At 41.3% G+C, this 18360-nt stretch overlaps 1 protein-coding gene across 1 annotated transcript in view; it reads left to right on the top strand.

The window, feature by feature from the left end:
• The first annotated feature begins 28 nt into the window (after positions 1-28).
• OXSR1 (oxidative stress responsive kinase 1) overlaps positions 29-18360 on the top strand; it is a 110504-nt gene continuing 92172 nt past the window's right edge. Inside the window, exons 1-2 of the mRNA XM_081245632.1 lie at positions 29-426; positions 16625-16737. Coding sequence (XP_081101758.1) covers positions 357-426; positions 16625-16737 — 183 coding nt within the window. The 5' untranslated portion in view covers positions 29-356. The remainder of the gene's footprint in view (positions 427-16624; positions 16738-18360) is intronic.

The following is an 18360-nucleotide window of genomic DNA, read 5'->3' as shown; positions in this document are numbered from 1 at the left end:
GCAGGTGGAGGGAGAAGGGAAAGTTTGGCCCGTGCGTGGGGCTGGGGTGGAGGGCGGGACAGAGGGGCTGGGCCGAGGCGAAGCTCCTGTAGCTGCTGCCACGGAGGCCGAGGCCGGGACCTGGGCCGGGCAGGGGAGTGCCGGCCGCGGAGGAGCAGGAGGCGAGGTCCGCGGGTGCTTCGAGCCCCCCGCTGCTCTGCCGCGCGGCCACTCGGCGCCAGGCGCCGTCGACCCGTGGCTGTTCCAGAGGCGGTTGGTGGGGGCGCGGCGGCAGCGGTTGGGGGTGGGGAGAGGCGCGGCGAGGAGAAGAGGGAGGTCAGCGAGTTTGAGGGAGGGCTGAGTGCCGTGCCGCCGTCATGTCCGAGGACTCCAGCGCCCTTCCTTGGTCCATCAACAGGGACGATTACGAGCTGCAGGAGGTGATAGGTAAGAGCTGGCGCCGCGGAGGGGGGAGGCGCCGCGCTGGATGGCGGGTGACACGCGGGAACTAGGGGACCCGCGGGAGCTCGGAGAGCGCAGGGCTCCCAGATATTCGTGGGCGCTCGAGTGGCCCGGGGGTTGGTAGGGAGCGTGGGTGAGGCTCCGGGTTTGTGCAGCGCGTGCAAGGCAAGGAGGGGATTTTGAGTGGCGCGCCTGTGCGGCGCGGTGGGGTGGGGTTTGAGAGGCTCACCAGAGATTTGTGTAGTGACAGATGTTTGAACCTGAGCGACAGATGTATCTGAGAGAGAAAGAAAAGTGCAGGTGTGGGACAGGCCTTTACGAGGCGGTGCGAGAAATGGGGTATTGCAGTTGGGGGCACGGACACCTATTCGGGGGTTGATGGGTTAGGGTGCTTTTGTTCACTCCCGCATCCGTGCGAGAACCCACACGAAGTGCCAGGCGTTGCTGGGGTAGAGCTGAGGATCCTCTCCAGATGAAGCTGCAGGTACCGCTCTGAGCGATGTAGACACAACTTACGACTGCTTGGAATTGACTTTCTAGTCAGGAAGGTAGACAGTAAATAAGTCGGTAAATAAAAAGAATTATAGGTTTTGGCAAGTGCTAGGAAGGGAATAAGCAAGATGTTCTGATAGAGGATAACGTGGAGACCTAGTTGGGGCGATTTCAAGGAAGATGCTTTTTCTGAGGCGTTTACATGTAAGTTGAGCCCTGAAGGATGGGAGTCTTAAGAGCCTAGGGAAATTTTTTCCCGACTGAGGGATGAGGAAATGCAAAGGCTCCTGAGGAGGGAAAGAGCTTGGTGTGTTTTAGGACCTGAAAGAAGACTGGTAAGGTTAGAAAGGTAAGGGAGAAGCCAGATTTTAGGGGTCTTCTCAGCCAAGGTAAGGATTTTGGAATTTTATTTTAAGTGTTATTGGAGGGCTTCAAGCAAAGACATGATACAGTCCGATGGACCTGGCTATTGTGTGTAGAATGGATTTGAAGGGGGTCTGGGAATACCAGTTGGCAGAGACCAAAACTTGCACAAACATGGATTGTAATTCTCACAGAGGCACAGTGATTGGGGGAGGGTGGGGACTGGGGATGAGGGGAGTATTTGTTAGACAACAATAATCTAGTGATTTAAGAAATCAAAAGGGGGTGGGTTTAGCTAAACAGAAGCTCAGTCCAACAGACACGAGCAGACCCTTGTGTGTTGGAGGAAGGAGATTGTCTGCTTTGCTAGATCAGCATCCAGTCCTAAATTAGTTTTATAACAAAGAGTGGCTGAAAACTCCTTAGCTATCTTGGGGGGGGTAGTGTTTATTGCACTGGGTAGGTGTTTAGAGAAACTTGGTCACATTTCTTTTTTTCACTTTACTTCTTGTTTCAAAACAAATCTGGGCTAAGTTTTATCTGAAACACATTACATCTTTTTCCTTAAGCCACTTCATGGATCTCGTCTACATGCTGGGTCTTTGATGTGAACTGGTTGGTTCTAAAGACAGCTAGCTAGGTCTCTGTCTTGATTGACTGCTTCTGAGTCCCTCAATCAGAGTTTCTTATTGAAAAAAGGGATTAGGGCTTCCCTGGTGGCGCAGTGGTTGGGAGTCCGCCTGCCGATGCAGGGGACACCGGTTCATGCCCCGGTCCGGGAGGATCCCGCATGCCGCGGAGCGGCTGGGCCCGTGGGCCGTGGCCGCTGGGCCTGCGCGTCCGGAACCTGTGCTCCGCAACGGGAGAGGCCACAGCAGTGAGAGGCCTGCGTACCGCCAAAAAAAAGAAAAAGAAAAAAGGGATTAAGTGGGAGATTCCAAAATGATGTCTAAAAAGTAAGGAAAGGGGGTCCTTATCATTTTAGAAAAGGAATTTTGATTTTCTTTCTGGTAAGGTGTACATCTTTCTAGGGTGAAGAGGAGGGTTGTAGTTGTTCCTAATGCCCTTGCTATTAAGATTGTACAAGGCTCTAGAGCTTTAGAAACTTGTTAATTTGGTGTCCTCAGACCAATAAGGTGTCTGTGAGCGAGCAAAAGGGAGGCTCAGGCCTCTGGGATAGGGTTAGTCTTCATCTTATTCTCAAAGTGGTCCGAGGATAAAAAGTTAACTCCAATGTGATTTGATCACCTTATTTTTAAAAACAATTTTACTCTGAGGTATAATTTCACCCATTTTTTAGTATAAAATTCACCCATTTTAAAATATAAAATTAAATGATTTTTAGTAAATTTATTGTGTTGTGCACCAATCAGCATAATACAGTTTTAGAATATGTTCATCACCCCAGTGAGATCCCTTGTGCCTGTTTACAGTTAATCCCTGTTCCTACCCCCAGTTTCAGGCAACTGCAAATCTACTTTCTGTATCCATAGATTTGCCTTTTCTGGACATTTCATATAAATGGGATCTTGTAATATGCAGTCTTTTTTGTTTGGCTTCATTCACGTAGCATAATATTCTTTCATTTTTAAAAGCAATTTATATACCATAAAATCCACCTGTTTTAAGTATACAGTACTATAGTTTTTTAGTAAATTTACAGAGTTGTTCAGTCATCACCACAATCCAATTTTAGAACATTTCCATCATTCCAGAAAGATGCCTCATGTACATTTGCAGTCACTCCCTGTTCCCACCCCCTGCCTAAGGCAACCACAGATCTACTTTCTGTCTCTATAGATTTGTCTTTTCTGGACATTTCATATAAATATGATCATATAATATGTGATCTTTTGTGTTTGGTTTCGTTTACTTTGTGTAATGTTTTTTTGAGGTTCATCCATGTTGTAGCCTGTATTAGTATATTACTCCTTTTTATTGGACACTACTTGATGGACATTGGGTTTCTTCTGTTTTTTGCCTATTTGGAATAATGTTGTTATAAGCATTTACATCACATCTTCATGTGACCATGTTTCATTTTTCTTGAGTGGAATTGCTGGGTCATATGGTAGATTTATGTTTAACTTTTTAAGAAGTGGACAAACTTTCAAAGTGACTGTACCATTTTACATTCCCATCAGCCATGTATGAGGGTCCCTATTTCTTTACATTTTTGCCAGCACTTGTTGTCTGTCTTTTTTTTTTTTTTTTTTTTTTTTTTTTTTTTGCGGTACGCGGGCCTCTCACTGTTGTGGTCTCTCCTGTTGCGGAGCACAGGCTCCGGACGCGCAGGCTCAGCGGCCATGGCTCACGGGCCCAGCTGCTCCGCGGCATGTGGGATCTTCCCATACCGAGGCACGAACCCGCGTCCCCTGCATCGGCAGGCGGACGCTCAACCACTGCGCCACCAGGGAAGCCCTGTTGTCTGTCTTTTTGATTATAGCCATCCTAGTGGATGTGAAGTGGTATTTGATCATGGTTTTGTTTTGCATTTCTGTAATAACTAATAATAGAGAGTATCTTTTCATGTGCTTATTTATTAGCTTTTCATATCTATTCTTTGGTAAAATGTCTATTCAAATCTTTTTCCCATTTGGGTTGCCCATTGGATTGTTTTCTTCTCACTGAGTTATAGAGATGTGTGTGAGGGTGTGTATTCATTCTGGATATGAGTCCTTCACCTGATATATGATTTCAAATATTTACTCTCAGTCTTTTTTGGTGGGGCGGGGGGGGCGTGCCACGGCTTGCGGGATCTTAGTTCCCCGACCAGGGATCTAACCCGCGCCCCCTGTAGTGGAAGCGCGGAGTCTTAACCACTGGACCACCAGGGAAGTCCTGAGAAATCTTTAGTAACCCAACATCACAAAGATTTTTTTCGTATGTTTTTCTTCTGTTATAGTTTAACTCTTCAATTTAGTCCTCTGATATATTTTGAGTTAAGTTTTCTGTAAGGTGTGAAGTAAGGTGAATATCTTGTTTTACAGATGAAGACACTGAGACATAGGAAGGTAAAATGACCTGTCTAAAGTCAGAGCTAGTTATGGGCAGAGCCAGTACTGGCGTCCAACTGTTGCCTAATCCAGGATCCTTATTTCTGCATCTGCATTTGATTGGTTTTTGGAAGTATCTGAAGATGGTGGTCATAATCTCACCTTTTAAAGGAAATATCCTTACAATGAAAAAAAACTGATCGGAGCAGATATTTTGTAGATAACCCTTTTAGATATAGTTAGATTTATTCTCTTTTGTGTATCCTATTTTGTCATTTTTTTTAATGTTCCCTCTCTCATTAATAAGTTCCTGAAAGTTCTTAATGTACTTCCACTCCACTCCTCACACACTCTCTCTCACCCCATCTTCCCAAGAGGGAGGAAGAAAAGTTTTTCCTTGAACTACAGCCTAGTACAAGTAGCAAGGCTCAGTAAACCAGTGCATGCTTATTCTAACTTTGCTTCCATGCCAAAATGTTTGGAATACAGTATTTTGTAATAAGCTGTAAGTAGTTTTCAAAATGAATCTTTGTAATTTCTTCAGATTATATTCATTTTTTTTCAGGAAACAAATGGTTGAAGTCTGGGCAAAAAAGGCTTGGGGGAATCTTTTTGAATTTTCTGTTTCTAAAGGATTGTATTTTAAGGAAATGGTATAATGCTGTCTCCTTTCTCGTCAAAGCACATACAGTTATTTGAACTATATATTTTTTTCACATGTGCTACTTAGGACTGTATTTGGGGTTAGTTTCTCGCATGGTCTTATTCTCTCTTTTTCTGGCAAAATCCTATAGAGAAGAGAAAGTTCCCTTCCTAGAACATAATAAAAGCATACAAGTTGGGAATTCAAAGGACTGCCTTTTAGGGCTTCCCTGGTGGCGCAGTGGTTGAGAGTCCGCCTGCCGATGCAGGGGACACGGGTTCGTGCCCTGGCCCGGGAAGATCCCACGTGCCACGGAGTGGCTAGGCCCGTGAGCCATGGCCGCTGAGCCTGCGCGTCCGGAGCCTGTGCTCTGCAATGGGAGAGGCCACAACAGTGAGAGGCCCCCGTACCGCAAAAAAAAAAGGACTTGCTTTTAAAGAATTGTATCATCTTAAGCATGCTTTGGCAAAGGTTTGAACTTTAAGTATGATTACTTGTAAAAGGTATAGTATTGGTCTCACTATTAATCATTTATCTTTTCAATGTTTTTGAGCTCCTTCCTAACCCCTACTATTGCATTAGCACTTCTGACCAGGTGTTGTACTGTATTTGATGTGTGTTGAAGCAACTGTAATAGTATGGGCTTTGGGGTTAGACTGACCTGGATTCAAATCCTGGCATTAGCTCTTACTACCTCTTTGATCTGGGGCAATTTATATAACTGTTTTAGTGTCAGTTTTTTGTCTGTAAAATGGGAATAATGGTACCTATGTCCTTGGGGCTGTTGTGCAGATTAAGTGTAATTATTTGCAGGAAGCTTTTAGCTCGTATTCATTACTCCATACAATCTCTTTGTTATCTCTTTCTTTTTTTCTTCTTTTTCTGTTTCCTAATTTTTGGTAGTACCATAAAATGTGAAATACTACATGATTTGAAATCTTGTAACACTTGTAATCTTGTAATATTTTGAATCTGTTGTAATGTTTATTGGACCATCACTGCATCTTTTTTTTTTCCTTACTTCCAGATCTTATTCAGGTTTAGATGGATTTAAGGATTTATGCTGGACATGGTAGTATAGCAGTGTAAGGCCCTGCCACCTGTTTTATTGCCCATGATAAAATATAGTGGCAAAGTGGGAAACCAGTCTGTCAAGGGCTGTGCCATGTGGCTTTTGTTATCATGCATTTTGTTTTTTGTTTTTTTGGTTTTTGGGGTTTTTTTTTTTTTGCGGTACATGGGCCTCTCACTGTTGTGGCCTCTCCCATTGCGGAGCACAGGCTCCGGACGCGCAGGCTCAGCGGCCATGGCTCACGGGCCTAGCCACTCCGCGGCATGTGGCATCCTCCCGGACCGGGGCACGAACCCGTGTCCCCTGCATCGGCAGGTGGACTCTCAACCACTGCGCCACCAGGGAAGCCCCATTTTGGTTTTTGTTTGTTTGTTTGTTTTGTTTTTTGTTTTAATTTTTATTTATTTTTTGGTTGTGTTGGGTCTTCATTGCTGCATGCGGGTTTTCTCTAGTTGCGGCAAGCCGGGGCTACTCTTCTTTGTAGTGCACAGGCTTCTCATTGCAGTGGCTTCTTTTGTTGCGGAGCATGGGCTCTAGGTGCACGGGCCCAGTAGTTGTGGCTCACAGGCTCTAGAGTGCAGGCTCAGTAGTTGTGGCGCATGGGCTTAGTTGCTCTGCGGCATGTGGGATCTTCCTGGACCAGGGATCGAACCCATGTCCCCTGCATTGGCAGGCAGATCTTTAATCACTGTGCCACCAGGGAAGTCCCGTGTTATCATGCATTTTTAAAAGTCTCAATAAATATTTACTGTTTACCTCAGCCTAGGTTTAGAAAATTGTTCTTTAAGATCCATTTTTAGTAAGGTGTGATTCACCTACCTTTGATACTGCGGTGAAGACAGCCTACTAGCTTTATTCTCTACTTTCTCTCCCCTTTTAAATTTTCATTAGTGTTCACTAGCTACACATTTGATGTCTAAAGTATTGGGTTCCAAATACAGATTCCAGGATCCCACCTCTAGCTCCTCCATAAATGTGAAAGCTGTTATGTTCTATTGATGCTTAATGGTTAGTGTATTTTCTCCCCCTGATTGGAAGACTTAGCTATGATAACATTTTCAATAAGGCCAGCATTGGGCCAACAACCTCATAGGGTTGTATCAAATAGGGATTGCATTTGGCTGCATGTAATGGAAAACAAATAATAGTGGCTTAATAAAATACTTTTTTGCTTCCTTTATATGACACGAAAACTGGAGTGGCAGCCTAGGTGCCATTAGGCACCCAGGCTCCTAGTTTTTCACTCCACTCCACTTAGCACGTGACTTGCATTTTCATAGTTGCAAGATAGTTGGTCCACCCCTAGCCTTGTGCTTGTGTTCCAGGCCAGAAGAGTATGGTAAAAGGACAAAGTCACATGACAACTCAGTTGGCTCCCTTTCAAAAGGCTTTCTTTCCTGGAAGCCTTACTCAGTGATACATTTCTATTTTATTGGACAGAACTGTGTCATTTGGCCATTTGCAAATGAAATGAAGCTTTTTATCCAAGCATGTTATTACTTAAAGCAAAGTAGGTAAAAGTTCTCTTATTAAAGAAGGGAAAATTGTATGTTGGCTAGGCAACTAAAAATGTTGCCCTCGGGTTTTTTTATTTTAATTAAAATAGTTAAATAAGACACTGCAAGTAAATAATTTAACCTGACACATAAGTAATCAGTTAATGTAAGCTTTAAAGAGTCAGTTGCCTACCAATTAAGAGTATGGTGTTGAAACGTCATGTAGTTTTGGTTTCTAGGCCCTACTCTGCATCTTACTAATTTATGACCTAAGTCTTACCTTTGCTTGCATTGCTTTGTAAGATCAATAATACCTAACTCATGGGATTATTGTGAGAATTAGATGAAAAAAAAGAAGTGCAAGTAAGGAGAGTGCTCAGCATAGTACTTGGCGCACAGAGTAAGTGCTCAATAAATGGTAAGGCTCACAATGGTAATAATGAGGTAATGCCCGTGAAGACTGGGCTATTTTTGTGTTTGTTCTGCCCCAAATGAGCAAAATTTTTTTTCTTGAAAATATATGCCACTACTTGAGTCATTAATCTATTCAACAAATATTTACTGACCTCCTCTTGTGTGTCAGGCACTATTTGGATGCTAGAGATACAGCAGCAAAGCAGACAGACAGAAATCCCTTGTGGTGGTGATGAAGGACAAATATAAAGTAGGGAAAGGGGTTGCGAACTGCTAGGGATAGAGGTGAGTTTTAAAGAGGTCAAGGAAAGCCTCACTGAGAAGGTGACATTTGAGGAAACACCTGAAGGAGGTGGAGAAGTGAACATGGTGGTTATCTGTAGGTAGTTTGGTCTAAGCAGAGGGAACATCAGGAGCGCAAAGGTCCTGAAGAAGGAGCACACTGATGTGACTAAGGAATAATGAGGTAAGGGTGGCTGGAGCAGAGTGATTCAGAGGTTGAAGAGATCAGGAGAGTAAGGTGGTAGGTAGGGATGGATGGTCCTGGCCATCAGATGATATGAAGTGTGATAAGTCATCGTGGTACTTGGCTTTTGCTTTGCGTAAGATTTTATGTTTTAAAAGGATAACCTGGGCTGCTATGTGGAGAATAGTTTTTTAAGGGTATTAGGGTAGGAGAGGTTATCCAGGGGAGAGAGGTAGTAGTGGAGGTGGTGAGAAGCAGTCAGATGCTGGTGTAGCATATTTTGAAGTTAGAGATATGCCATTGGATTGGATGTGAGAAGTATCCAAGATATTTGGCAGGAGCATCCAGAAGGATGGGGTTAATATCCGTTGAGATAGAGATCACCAGAGTGAACAGGAGAGGGAGATGATTCATTGCAAAACCATCAGGCTGCTTGAATAATTACTCAGAGCATATGGCAGTGTCTTTATTTTCATCTTTGTATGGAGAGAGAGCGTGATTTTTATGATAATGACTGTTCTTACAGCTGTTTCTGTAAAGGAGCTTTAATTTTCAGTATGACTCTGACAAGAGGGCTTACTCAGAAAAAGGTTTATGAAATTGTAAAGTCCTGTATTTTCCATGGTTCGGGTGACAGTGCCTTAGTCATCTTTCAGAATGAACAGTCTGGACTAGCTCTTTAGTTGGTGTTAAAGCCTTACTAAAAAATACTTAAAATCTTTAGAATATGTATCTGTAATGGTGACGGTTAGTCAGAATTTGGGGGGGAAATATCTTCAGTTGATTTGGTTCATTTGATTTATTTTTTCCTCACAGGTAGGAATAAAATCCATATTTTTGGTTACTCTTTTAAATTTCAGGATCTAGTAAAGTGGAGAGAGACTGTGAAATTTTTTTAGTCCCCCTCATGCCTTTGGGCAGCTCCTTCTCTGTCTCAAGGGATAACATTACCCAGTTTGAAGGATTTCAGGAGAAAGCTCAGTCATGGTTTTTCACTTTAATCCATTCTGGTGTGTAATGTACACTAACACAGCAGTTAAAGAACCAGCTAGGAGAGGACAGAAGAGTGGAAGAGGGGACATGGGGGATGGTGCATGGAGGATGCAAAACATGTAAAATAGTGAACTTCTGAATTAGGATGCTTTATTGGAAATTGTTTTCATTTTCCATTATATTATTCTTCATATTAAGCCAATGCTTATTTGCTGGCATTAGAACAGTAGCTTTCACACTTTGACTAAACCATTCCTAACAGTTACCTTTTACATATTTTCGTGTGTATTTACACTGAAATAAAAGTTTTACAAGATAATATTTACTTTTTTATTTTTTATATATTTTTATTGAAGTATAGTTGATAGATAATGTTTACTTTTACTATGTGCAATACATACTGATGGTTTCTAATTTGATTCTGTTTTCTCTAAGAAAAATGATGGTTGAAACCCAGTAAGTTGACTTGTGGTTTGAAAAATTCCTCATGAAGGAACCTGCTTTAAAGAAGAGAAAGAAAAAATATGTGTTGTGGGGCTTCCCTGGTGGCACAGTGGTTGGGAATCCGCCTGCCAATGCACTAAACACGGGTTCGAGCCCTGGTCCGGGAGGATCCCACATGCTGCGGAGCAACTGGGCCCGTGCGCCACGGCTGCTGAGCCTGTGCTCTGCTTCGAGCCACAGCTCCTGAAGCCCGTGTGCATGGAGCCCATGCTCCGCAAGGGGAGAGGCCACCACAATGAGAAGCCCGCACACCATGACAAAGAGTAGCCCCCGCTCGCCACAACTAGAGAAAGCCCGCGCACAGCAGTGAAGACCCAGTGCAGCCAAAAATAAATAAATAAATTTATTTTAAAAAATATTATCGCACAGTAATTATATTAAGAAAAAGCAATTTTGAGTAGAATGCTTCATGTAAAATGCAACATGTTTTCAATATTTTTCTTCCCTCATGCCCTCTTTTGTAAACATTTTTGTGAAATTACTTTTTAAAAAAATGATGTATTTATTTATTTATTTATTTTGGCTGCATTGGGTCTTTGTTGCTGGGCGCGGGCTTTCTCTAGTTGCAGCAAGTGGGGGCTACTCTTCGTTGAGGTGCACGGGCTTCTTACTGCGGTGGCTTCTCTTGTTGTGGAGCATGGGCTCTAGGCGCTTGGGCTTCAGTAGTTGTGGCACTCGGGCTCAGTAGTTGTGGCACTTGGGCTCAGTAGTTGTGGCTCACGGGCTCTAGAACGCAGGCTCAGTAGTTGTGGTGCACGGGCTTAGTTGCTCCGCGGCATGTGGGGTCTTCCGAACCAGGGATCGAACCCGTGTCCCCTGCATTGGCCGGTGGATTCTTAACTACTGCGCCACCAGTGAAGTCTCTGAAATTACTTTTTATTTGGGAAGAAAATGAGAGAATGGAGAGGAAGGAAGAAAGAATTTAGTGATTGTACATTTTTTCTTTTTTACTGTTTACACTTCATCTCTATCCAAGGCTGTATATACAGGAGAACCCGTGATTAAAACATTGAAAAAAACTACAATTTAAACTGTTAAAAGACATAGCTGTGTCTCCTTAAGTATTTGGCATAGGGTAGGTTTATTACGCTTCTAAAGTATTTGAATCTTTATCAAAACACATGAGGATAAGTTATCCTCACCAACTCCCCATCTCTAGCCATACCACTTAAATGTCTAATAGGAAGATAATAGGTAAATAAATGAACAATAATGACATTTATTGAGCATTGCCATTTCCAAGCACGTAATCAGGGAACCAAGACTTACCCTGCTAATGGTGGCAGAGTTTGTTTGAATATAAGTGTGTTTTCCATGGAGCTTCCTGAAGTTAGGTGAGTTTTGACTTGGGCTTTAAAAGGAGGAGGAGGTATGGATTAATATGTAGAAAGCAAAGTGAATGGTTTGCACAGAGGAATGGAGATGGGGGAAACTAAATTGCATCCGGGGTATGGAAAATAAGTTAAAGCATTGAGTTATCAAGAAGTACAGTATTGGGACTTCCCTGGTGGTGCAGTGGTTAGGAATCCACCTGCCAGTGCAGGGGACATGGGTTCGAGCCCTGGTCCGGGAGGATCCCACATGCTGCATAGCAACTAGGCCTGTGCACCACAACTACTGAGCCTGTGCTCTAGAGCCCACGAGCCACAACTACTGAGCCTGTGAGCCACGACTACTAAAGCCCGCGTGCCTAGAGCCCGTGCTCCGCAACAAGAGAAGCCACCGCAATGAGAAGCCCGCGCACCACAACGAACTGTAGCCCCCACTCGCTGCAACTAGAGAAAGCCCGTGCGCAGCAATGAAGACCCAATGCAGCCAAAAATAAATAAATAAATAAATGACATTTTTAAAAAAGAAAGAAATACAGTATCAAGTAGTGGCTGTGGTTTAGTGATCTGAGGAGTGATATTGTGCAAATGGACCTTGAAGATTATTTTATTAAGGGTAATAGATGGATTGAAGCCTAGGTTTTTTTTTTTTTTTTTTTGCGGAGCACAGGCTCCGGATGCGCAGGCTCAGCGGCCATGGCTCACGGGCCCAGCCGCTCCGCGGCATGTGGGATCTTCCCGGACCAGGGCACGAACCCGTGTCCCCTGCATCGGCAGGCGGACTCTCAACCACTGCGCCACCAGGGAAGCCCCTTTTTTTCTTTTTTTTTAAAGCAATTTACGGAACTTAGAGCTTAATATCTGTATGTGTACTGTACTCATTTGTGTGCATGTGTGTATGGTTCTGTGCAGTTTTATTACATGTGTACCTTTGTGTAACTACCACTAACTAAATTCAAGACACAGAACTGTATTCCACCACAAAGTCCCTCTGGCTACCCCTTTGTAGCCCTCCTAACCTGTCTACTCACATCTCTAATCCCTGACAGCCACTAATCTGTTCTCTGTTGCTGTTATTTTTGTTATTTCAAGAGTGTTATATATTATATAAATGGAGTCATAAACTATGTAACATTCTGAGATTGGCTTTTTTCATTCAGCATAGTGCCCTTGAGGTTCATCCAAGTAATTGTGCATATCAATAGTTTGTTCATTTTTATTGCTGAGTAATATTTGTCTGTGTGGACATACCATATGTTTAACCATTCACCTGTTAAAGGATATTTGGGTAGTTTCCAGTTTTTAGCTATTATGAATATAAAGCTGCTGTGAATATTCATATACAAGTTTCTGTGTGAACAGAAACTTGTATATGAATTTTTAATTTCTCTCAGAAAAATTTTAAGTTTTAATTTTAATTTCTCTCAGATAAATACCCAGGCATACAAATGCTGAGTTGTACAAGTTCATTTTTAGTTTTAAAAGAAATGGCCAAACTGTTTTCCAGAGTGGCTATACCATATTTTATATTTCTGCCTACATTGTATGAGTGATCCAGTTTAACCATATCTTCACCAGCATTTGGTGTTATCACTTAAAAAAATTTATTTTAGCCATTCTGGTAGGTATTCCATCTCTGTTGAATTGCTTTTGTACCTTTGTCAAAAATCACTGTGGCACATTTGTGTGAATCTATTTCTGGGTTCTCTGTTCTATTGTGTGTGTGTGTGTGTGTGTGTGTGTATGTCTGTCCCTCTGCCTATACCACACTGTCTTGATTACTGTAACTATATAATAAGTCTTTAAATTGGATGGTATGAATCCTTCAGCTTTGTTCTTTTTTAAAAAAATTATTTTTATTTATTTTATTTTTGACTGCATTGGGTCTTCTTTTTGGCCCACAGGCTTCTCATTGTTGTGGCTTCTCTTGTTGTGGAGCAGGGGCTCTAGGTGCACAGGCTTCAGTAGTTGTGGCTTGAGGGCTCTAGAGCGCAGGCTCAGTAGTTGTGGCACACAAGCTTAGTTGCTCTGTGCTGTGTGGGATCTTCCCCAACCAGGGCTCGAACCCGTGTTCTCTGCATTGGCAGGCAGATTCTTAACCACTGCACCACAAGGGAAGCCCTGTTCATCTTCTTTACTATGGTGTTGATTATTCTAGGGCCTTCCCTTTTCATATAAACTTTAGAGTAAGCTTGTCTATGTGTACAGAATACTTCACCAGGATTTTGATAGGAATTGTCTTTAACCTATATGTAGTCAATTTGGGGAGTATTGACATCTTTACTGTGTTGATTTTTCGAATCCATGAACATGGTAATTCTCCAGTTATTTAGGTCTTTTTTGTTTTCTTTGTTTTGGTATTTTGTAATTTTTAGCATAGATCCTGTTCATATTTTATTGGATTTATACCTAAATGTTTCATTTTGGGGGAGCAATTGTAAATGATACTGTGTTTTAAGATTTTGGTTTCCGCTTGATTGTTGTTAGTATATAGAAATGCAGTTGGTTTTTGTGTGTTGATCTTTTATCTTGCAACCTTGCTAAACTCTTTTATTAGTTTTAGAAGCTTTTCTTATATAGACGGTCATGACATCTACAAACAGGGACAGTTTTATTTCTTCTTCTCCAATCTGGATGCCTTTTATTTCTTTTTCTTGCTTTATTGTGTTATCTAGGACTTCCAGTGCTATGTTGAATAAAAGTGGTAAGAATGAACATTTTTGCCTTTTTCCCAATCTTAGAGGGAAGGCAGTCTTTCACCAGTATAATGTTAGCTGTAAGTTTTTTTTTGTAGATGTTCTTTATGAGGTTGAAGAAGTTCCCCTCTATTCTAGTTTGCTGAGAGCTTTTTTATCATGAATGGTGTTGAATTTTTATAAAGTGTTTTTGTGTCAGTGGATGTGCTCATATGATTTTTCTTCTTTAGCCTGTTGATACAGTGTATTACATTGGTTTTTTTATTTTTTAATTGTACCAGCCTTGCATACCTGGAATACATACTGCTTGGTTGTGGTATGTTATCTATTGCTGGATTCAATTGGCTAACATTTTGTTAAGGATTTTGCAGCTAAGTACATGAGAGGTATTGGTCTGTAGTTTTTTGTTTTGTTTTTTCTTGTGATGTCTTTGTTTTGTTTTGGTGTTGGTAATACTGGCTTCATGAAATGAGTTGGAAAGTTCTCCTGCTTCTTTCTTTTTTTCTAAATTGTTGAACTATGAGCTAAAGTTGTTTGTAGTATGTATTATTCCCTTTTTAAAAAAGATCAAGATATGTCACTTAACATAAAACTAACCATTTTTTAACATCTTTATTGGAGTATAATTGCTTTACAATGTTGTGTTAAAAACTAACCATTTTTTAAGTGTACAGTTTAGTGGTTTTTTAGTATATTCACAGTGTTTTGCATCCATCATCATTGTCTAATTCCAGAGCATTTTCCTCACCCCAGAAAGAAATTGTACCCATTAAGCAGTAACCTCCCATTCTCCTCTTCTCCCAGCTCCTGTTAACTACTAATCTGTTTTCTGTGTGTATGGATTTGCCTGTTCTATGGACATTTCATATATATGGAGTCATACAATATGTGGTCTTTTGTGATTGGTTTACTTCGCATAGTATGTTTTCAAGGTTCCTCCCTTGGCTCATGGCTTCATTACTCTTACCTCTGCTTTCATTGTCTCATCTTCTCTGACTCTGACCCTCCTTTGTCTCTTTTATAAAGACCCGTGTAATTAAATTGGGCCCACCCAGATAATCCAGGATCATCTTTCCATCCTTAATTTAATAACATGTGGCAAGTGTTTTTGCCATTTATGGTAACATTCACAGGTCTCAAGGATTAGGATGTGGTCACCTTTGGGGAACGGGTGTTATTCTACCTACCACACAGATTTTAGAGCTTTTATTCTTATTCCACTTCTCCCTGAAGCTCTGTTCTTTTTTTGAGTCTGTTTTCTCTCTGCTGTTTAGATGGAGTAAAATTATTGATCTTCTCCTCAAGTTCACTGAATTTATCCTGTTACCTCTATTTTTCTATTGAGCTTCTCCAGCAGGTTTTATATTTTGGAAATTATATGTTTTAGTTGTATAATTTCCAGTTGGTACTTTTTTTTTTTTTTTTTTTTTAGTAACTTCTGTTTCCTTATTGAGGCTTTTCTATTTTTTTTTTATTGTTTTAAGATAATTCTTAACTGTTTGTTGAAGCACTTTTATGATGGCTGCTTTAAAATTCTTGTCAGCTAATTCCAAGTAGTAATTCATTTTGGTGTTTGTATCAGTGTGATTGTCTTTTCTCATTCAAGTGTGTTTTTCCTGGTTCTTGGTGTGACGATGTGATTTTCTTTTTTTAAATCGTGTGATGGACATTTAGGATATTAATGTTAGGAGACGCCTGATCCTATTTAAAATTTCTATTTTAATAGGCAGTTACTCTACTTAGATTTAATGTGTAAGTCCTGGCCTACCTTTGTGAGCTATGTAATTCTATGATAATTGAGTTTTCAGAGCTCTGGCAGTGTTGTTATCTTCTGCTTTATTCTTCTGGCACAGCAGGACTCCTATTTAATCTCTACAGGTGTTACCTGGGCTGACTGGTGGGTGTGGGTCTGGTTCCCCCACCCCCCACCCCCTTGCCTCCTCTGCTGCTGCTGTGGGCAGATTGGCTGGATGTTGCCTCAGGTGTGGGGCAGGGACCTAGTTGCCCCTTTGGTGAATCTGGCCTGCTGCTGTCTGGGTGTGGGGTGGAGACCCTGCTGATGCTGATGCTGTGATGAGTTGGGTGGTTGTCCTGGATAAGGATTGGGAAACCTGTCTTCTAGGTTGCTACTGAGCTTCCCCTTTCACAGTCCTTTGGCTAGAAGGGATTTTTCTCATTTGTCTATCCCTGTTGGTTCCAGGAAGCAAGGCTGTTCTGGTGCCCACTCATGGATATGTGCGAGATAAAAGAAAAACCCAGGGAGCTTACAGTAGTGCTTTTCCTCACATCCTGAGCGTCCTAGCCAGTCCATCTGCTTCTTTCCACCTTTCAGATCGTCTGTTTCAGATTGTCTTTATGATTGTTGAATTATTTCTAAGGTATTTAGTTGTATTTAGAGAAGAGCAGGGAAATGTGAGCCTACACCATCATATTCTAGAACTTCTGGAACTCTAGCAACTTTTATTTGTGTGTGTGTGTGTGTGTGTGTGTGTGTGTGTGTGTGTGTGTGTGTGTGTGCTGGTATTTATTGACAATTCTATGAAATGGTCAAGGCTTTTGCTTTTATTGACACCCTACTTTTTAGAGTGTTTCTCTGCATTTTTTGTTGAGTATAAGGATAAGTTAAGAATTATTCTCTTGTTTAAATTGTGTAGGAATTAAAAATGTCTTGTTTTTATCTACCCCTCTACATATTTACTCATTTATATATTTATCTTTAGGGAGTGGAGCAACGGCTGTGGTCCAAGCAGCATATTGTGCCCCTAAAAAGGAGAAAGTGGCTATCAAACGGATAAACCTTGAGAAATGTCAAACTAGCATGGATGAACTCCTGGTATGCACTTCTCGTATTTCTTGTATATTCATGTTAGAGTGGGAAATAACTTGAAGTTTTTTGTTTTTTAAAAAGGTTTGTGATTTCCTCATTAATAAGTAATGCTTATTGTAAAATTTATAAAATCCAGGTAAGTAGAAAAAAATTATAGTCCTCTCATTCTGAGATTGACACTTGCTATATGTGCACATTTAAACATCTTTGTATTTTCATAATAATGTAACCATATACTTGTTCTTTTCAATTAAAAATTTATCATAGAATTTTTTCTATGTCTATAAATATGAATTAATGTAGCTTTCAATATGTATGTAGTGTTCTGTTGAATACTTTATCTAACCTGTTCTCTAGTATTGGATGATTTTTGTTTCCTCTGTTGTTATAAACAATGCTTGCTTATTTCTCACTTTCCTTAAAATAGTATCATGCAATTGTGATTTCTGGGTCAAATGAAATATCCTTTAAAATATCCTTTAAAAGGCCTTCTAGGAACATGGTACCAACCTGCATTCTGACCATTGTTGCAGGATGAGAGGTAGAATGACCCCCCAGCAGCATTGGCTTCTCCAAGGGCTAGGGTCAGGGAGAAGAAAGGGTATCCCAAGGATCCACAGCTGCATGAGATGTTCCGTGGCATTAAAAGCTAGCCACACAGGGATTGTTTTGTACTTTTATGCTCCATGACACCTAGAGTAGTTTTTAAGTATATAGTAAGTACTCAGCAAGGGAAATGAAATAGTTTTTCCAAATCATTTAATTTTTTAAATCCTCAGTTTCTTTGGTTTAAATTGGAAATAATATCTGCTTCTGCTTTGTGTACCTCATGAGGTTTTTCTTTTTTTAAAAAAAATAAATTTATTTATTTATGTATGTATGTATGGCTGCGTTGGGTCTTCGTTGCCACGCATGGGCTTTCTCTAGTTGCAGTGAGCAGGGGCTACTCTTTGTTGTGGTGTGTGGGCTTCTCACTGCGGTGGCTTCTCTTGTTGCGGAGCACGGGCTCTAGGCAGGCGGGCTCTAGAGCGCAGGCTCAGTAGTGGTGGCGCACGGGCTTAGTTGCTCCGCGGCTCGTGGGGCCTTCCGAACCAGGGATCGAACCCGTGTCCCCTGCATTGGCATGCGGATTCTTAACCACTGCGCCACCAGGGAAGTCCCTTATGAGGTTTTTCTTGAAGATTGAATGATATAGTACTTGAAAACCATAAACTGCCACACAAATATGAACTAATATCGTTATATTGTTAAGTAATTTCTCTAAGATCATGTACAGCTAATAGTAGAAAGGACAGGAACTAAGACTGGTATGATCTATCAGTCCTAGATTGGGTTTAATTTCTGGTGTAGTCTGTAGTGAGTATTTAGGGAATAATTGGAATAAAGTAAAAGATAATAGAATTATATATTGAACTTTCAGCAGATGAGACAAATGTATTTCTTCAGGAGTTGGTAATGCATAAGCAGAAGCTGAAGAGTTGGGTTGCTGGAGTGATTTAGAGCCGTCTTTGGTGAGAGAACACACACTTGGAGGGAGATGCTGATTGAAACACTATGTGACGAACTTGGATTTACAGATGCCAGCAATACCTTAGAGCACCATTTGGGCATTTGAACTGCAGTGATCAT

The sequence above is a fragment of the Mesoplodon bidens genome (assembly GCF_964165515.1).
Source record: "Mesoplodon bidens genome assembly, chromosome: 10".
Taxonomy (NCBI): Eukaryota; Metazoa; Chordata; class Mammalia; order Artiodactyla; family Ziphiidae; genus Mesoplodon; species Mesoplodon bidens.
This window is presented reverse-complemented; position numbering and strand designations above follow the sequence as displayed.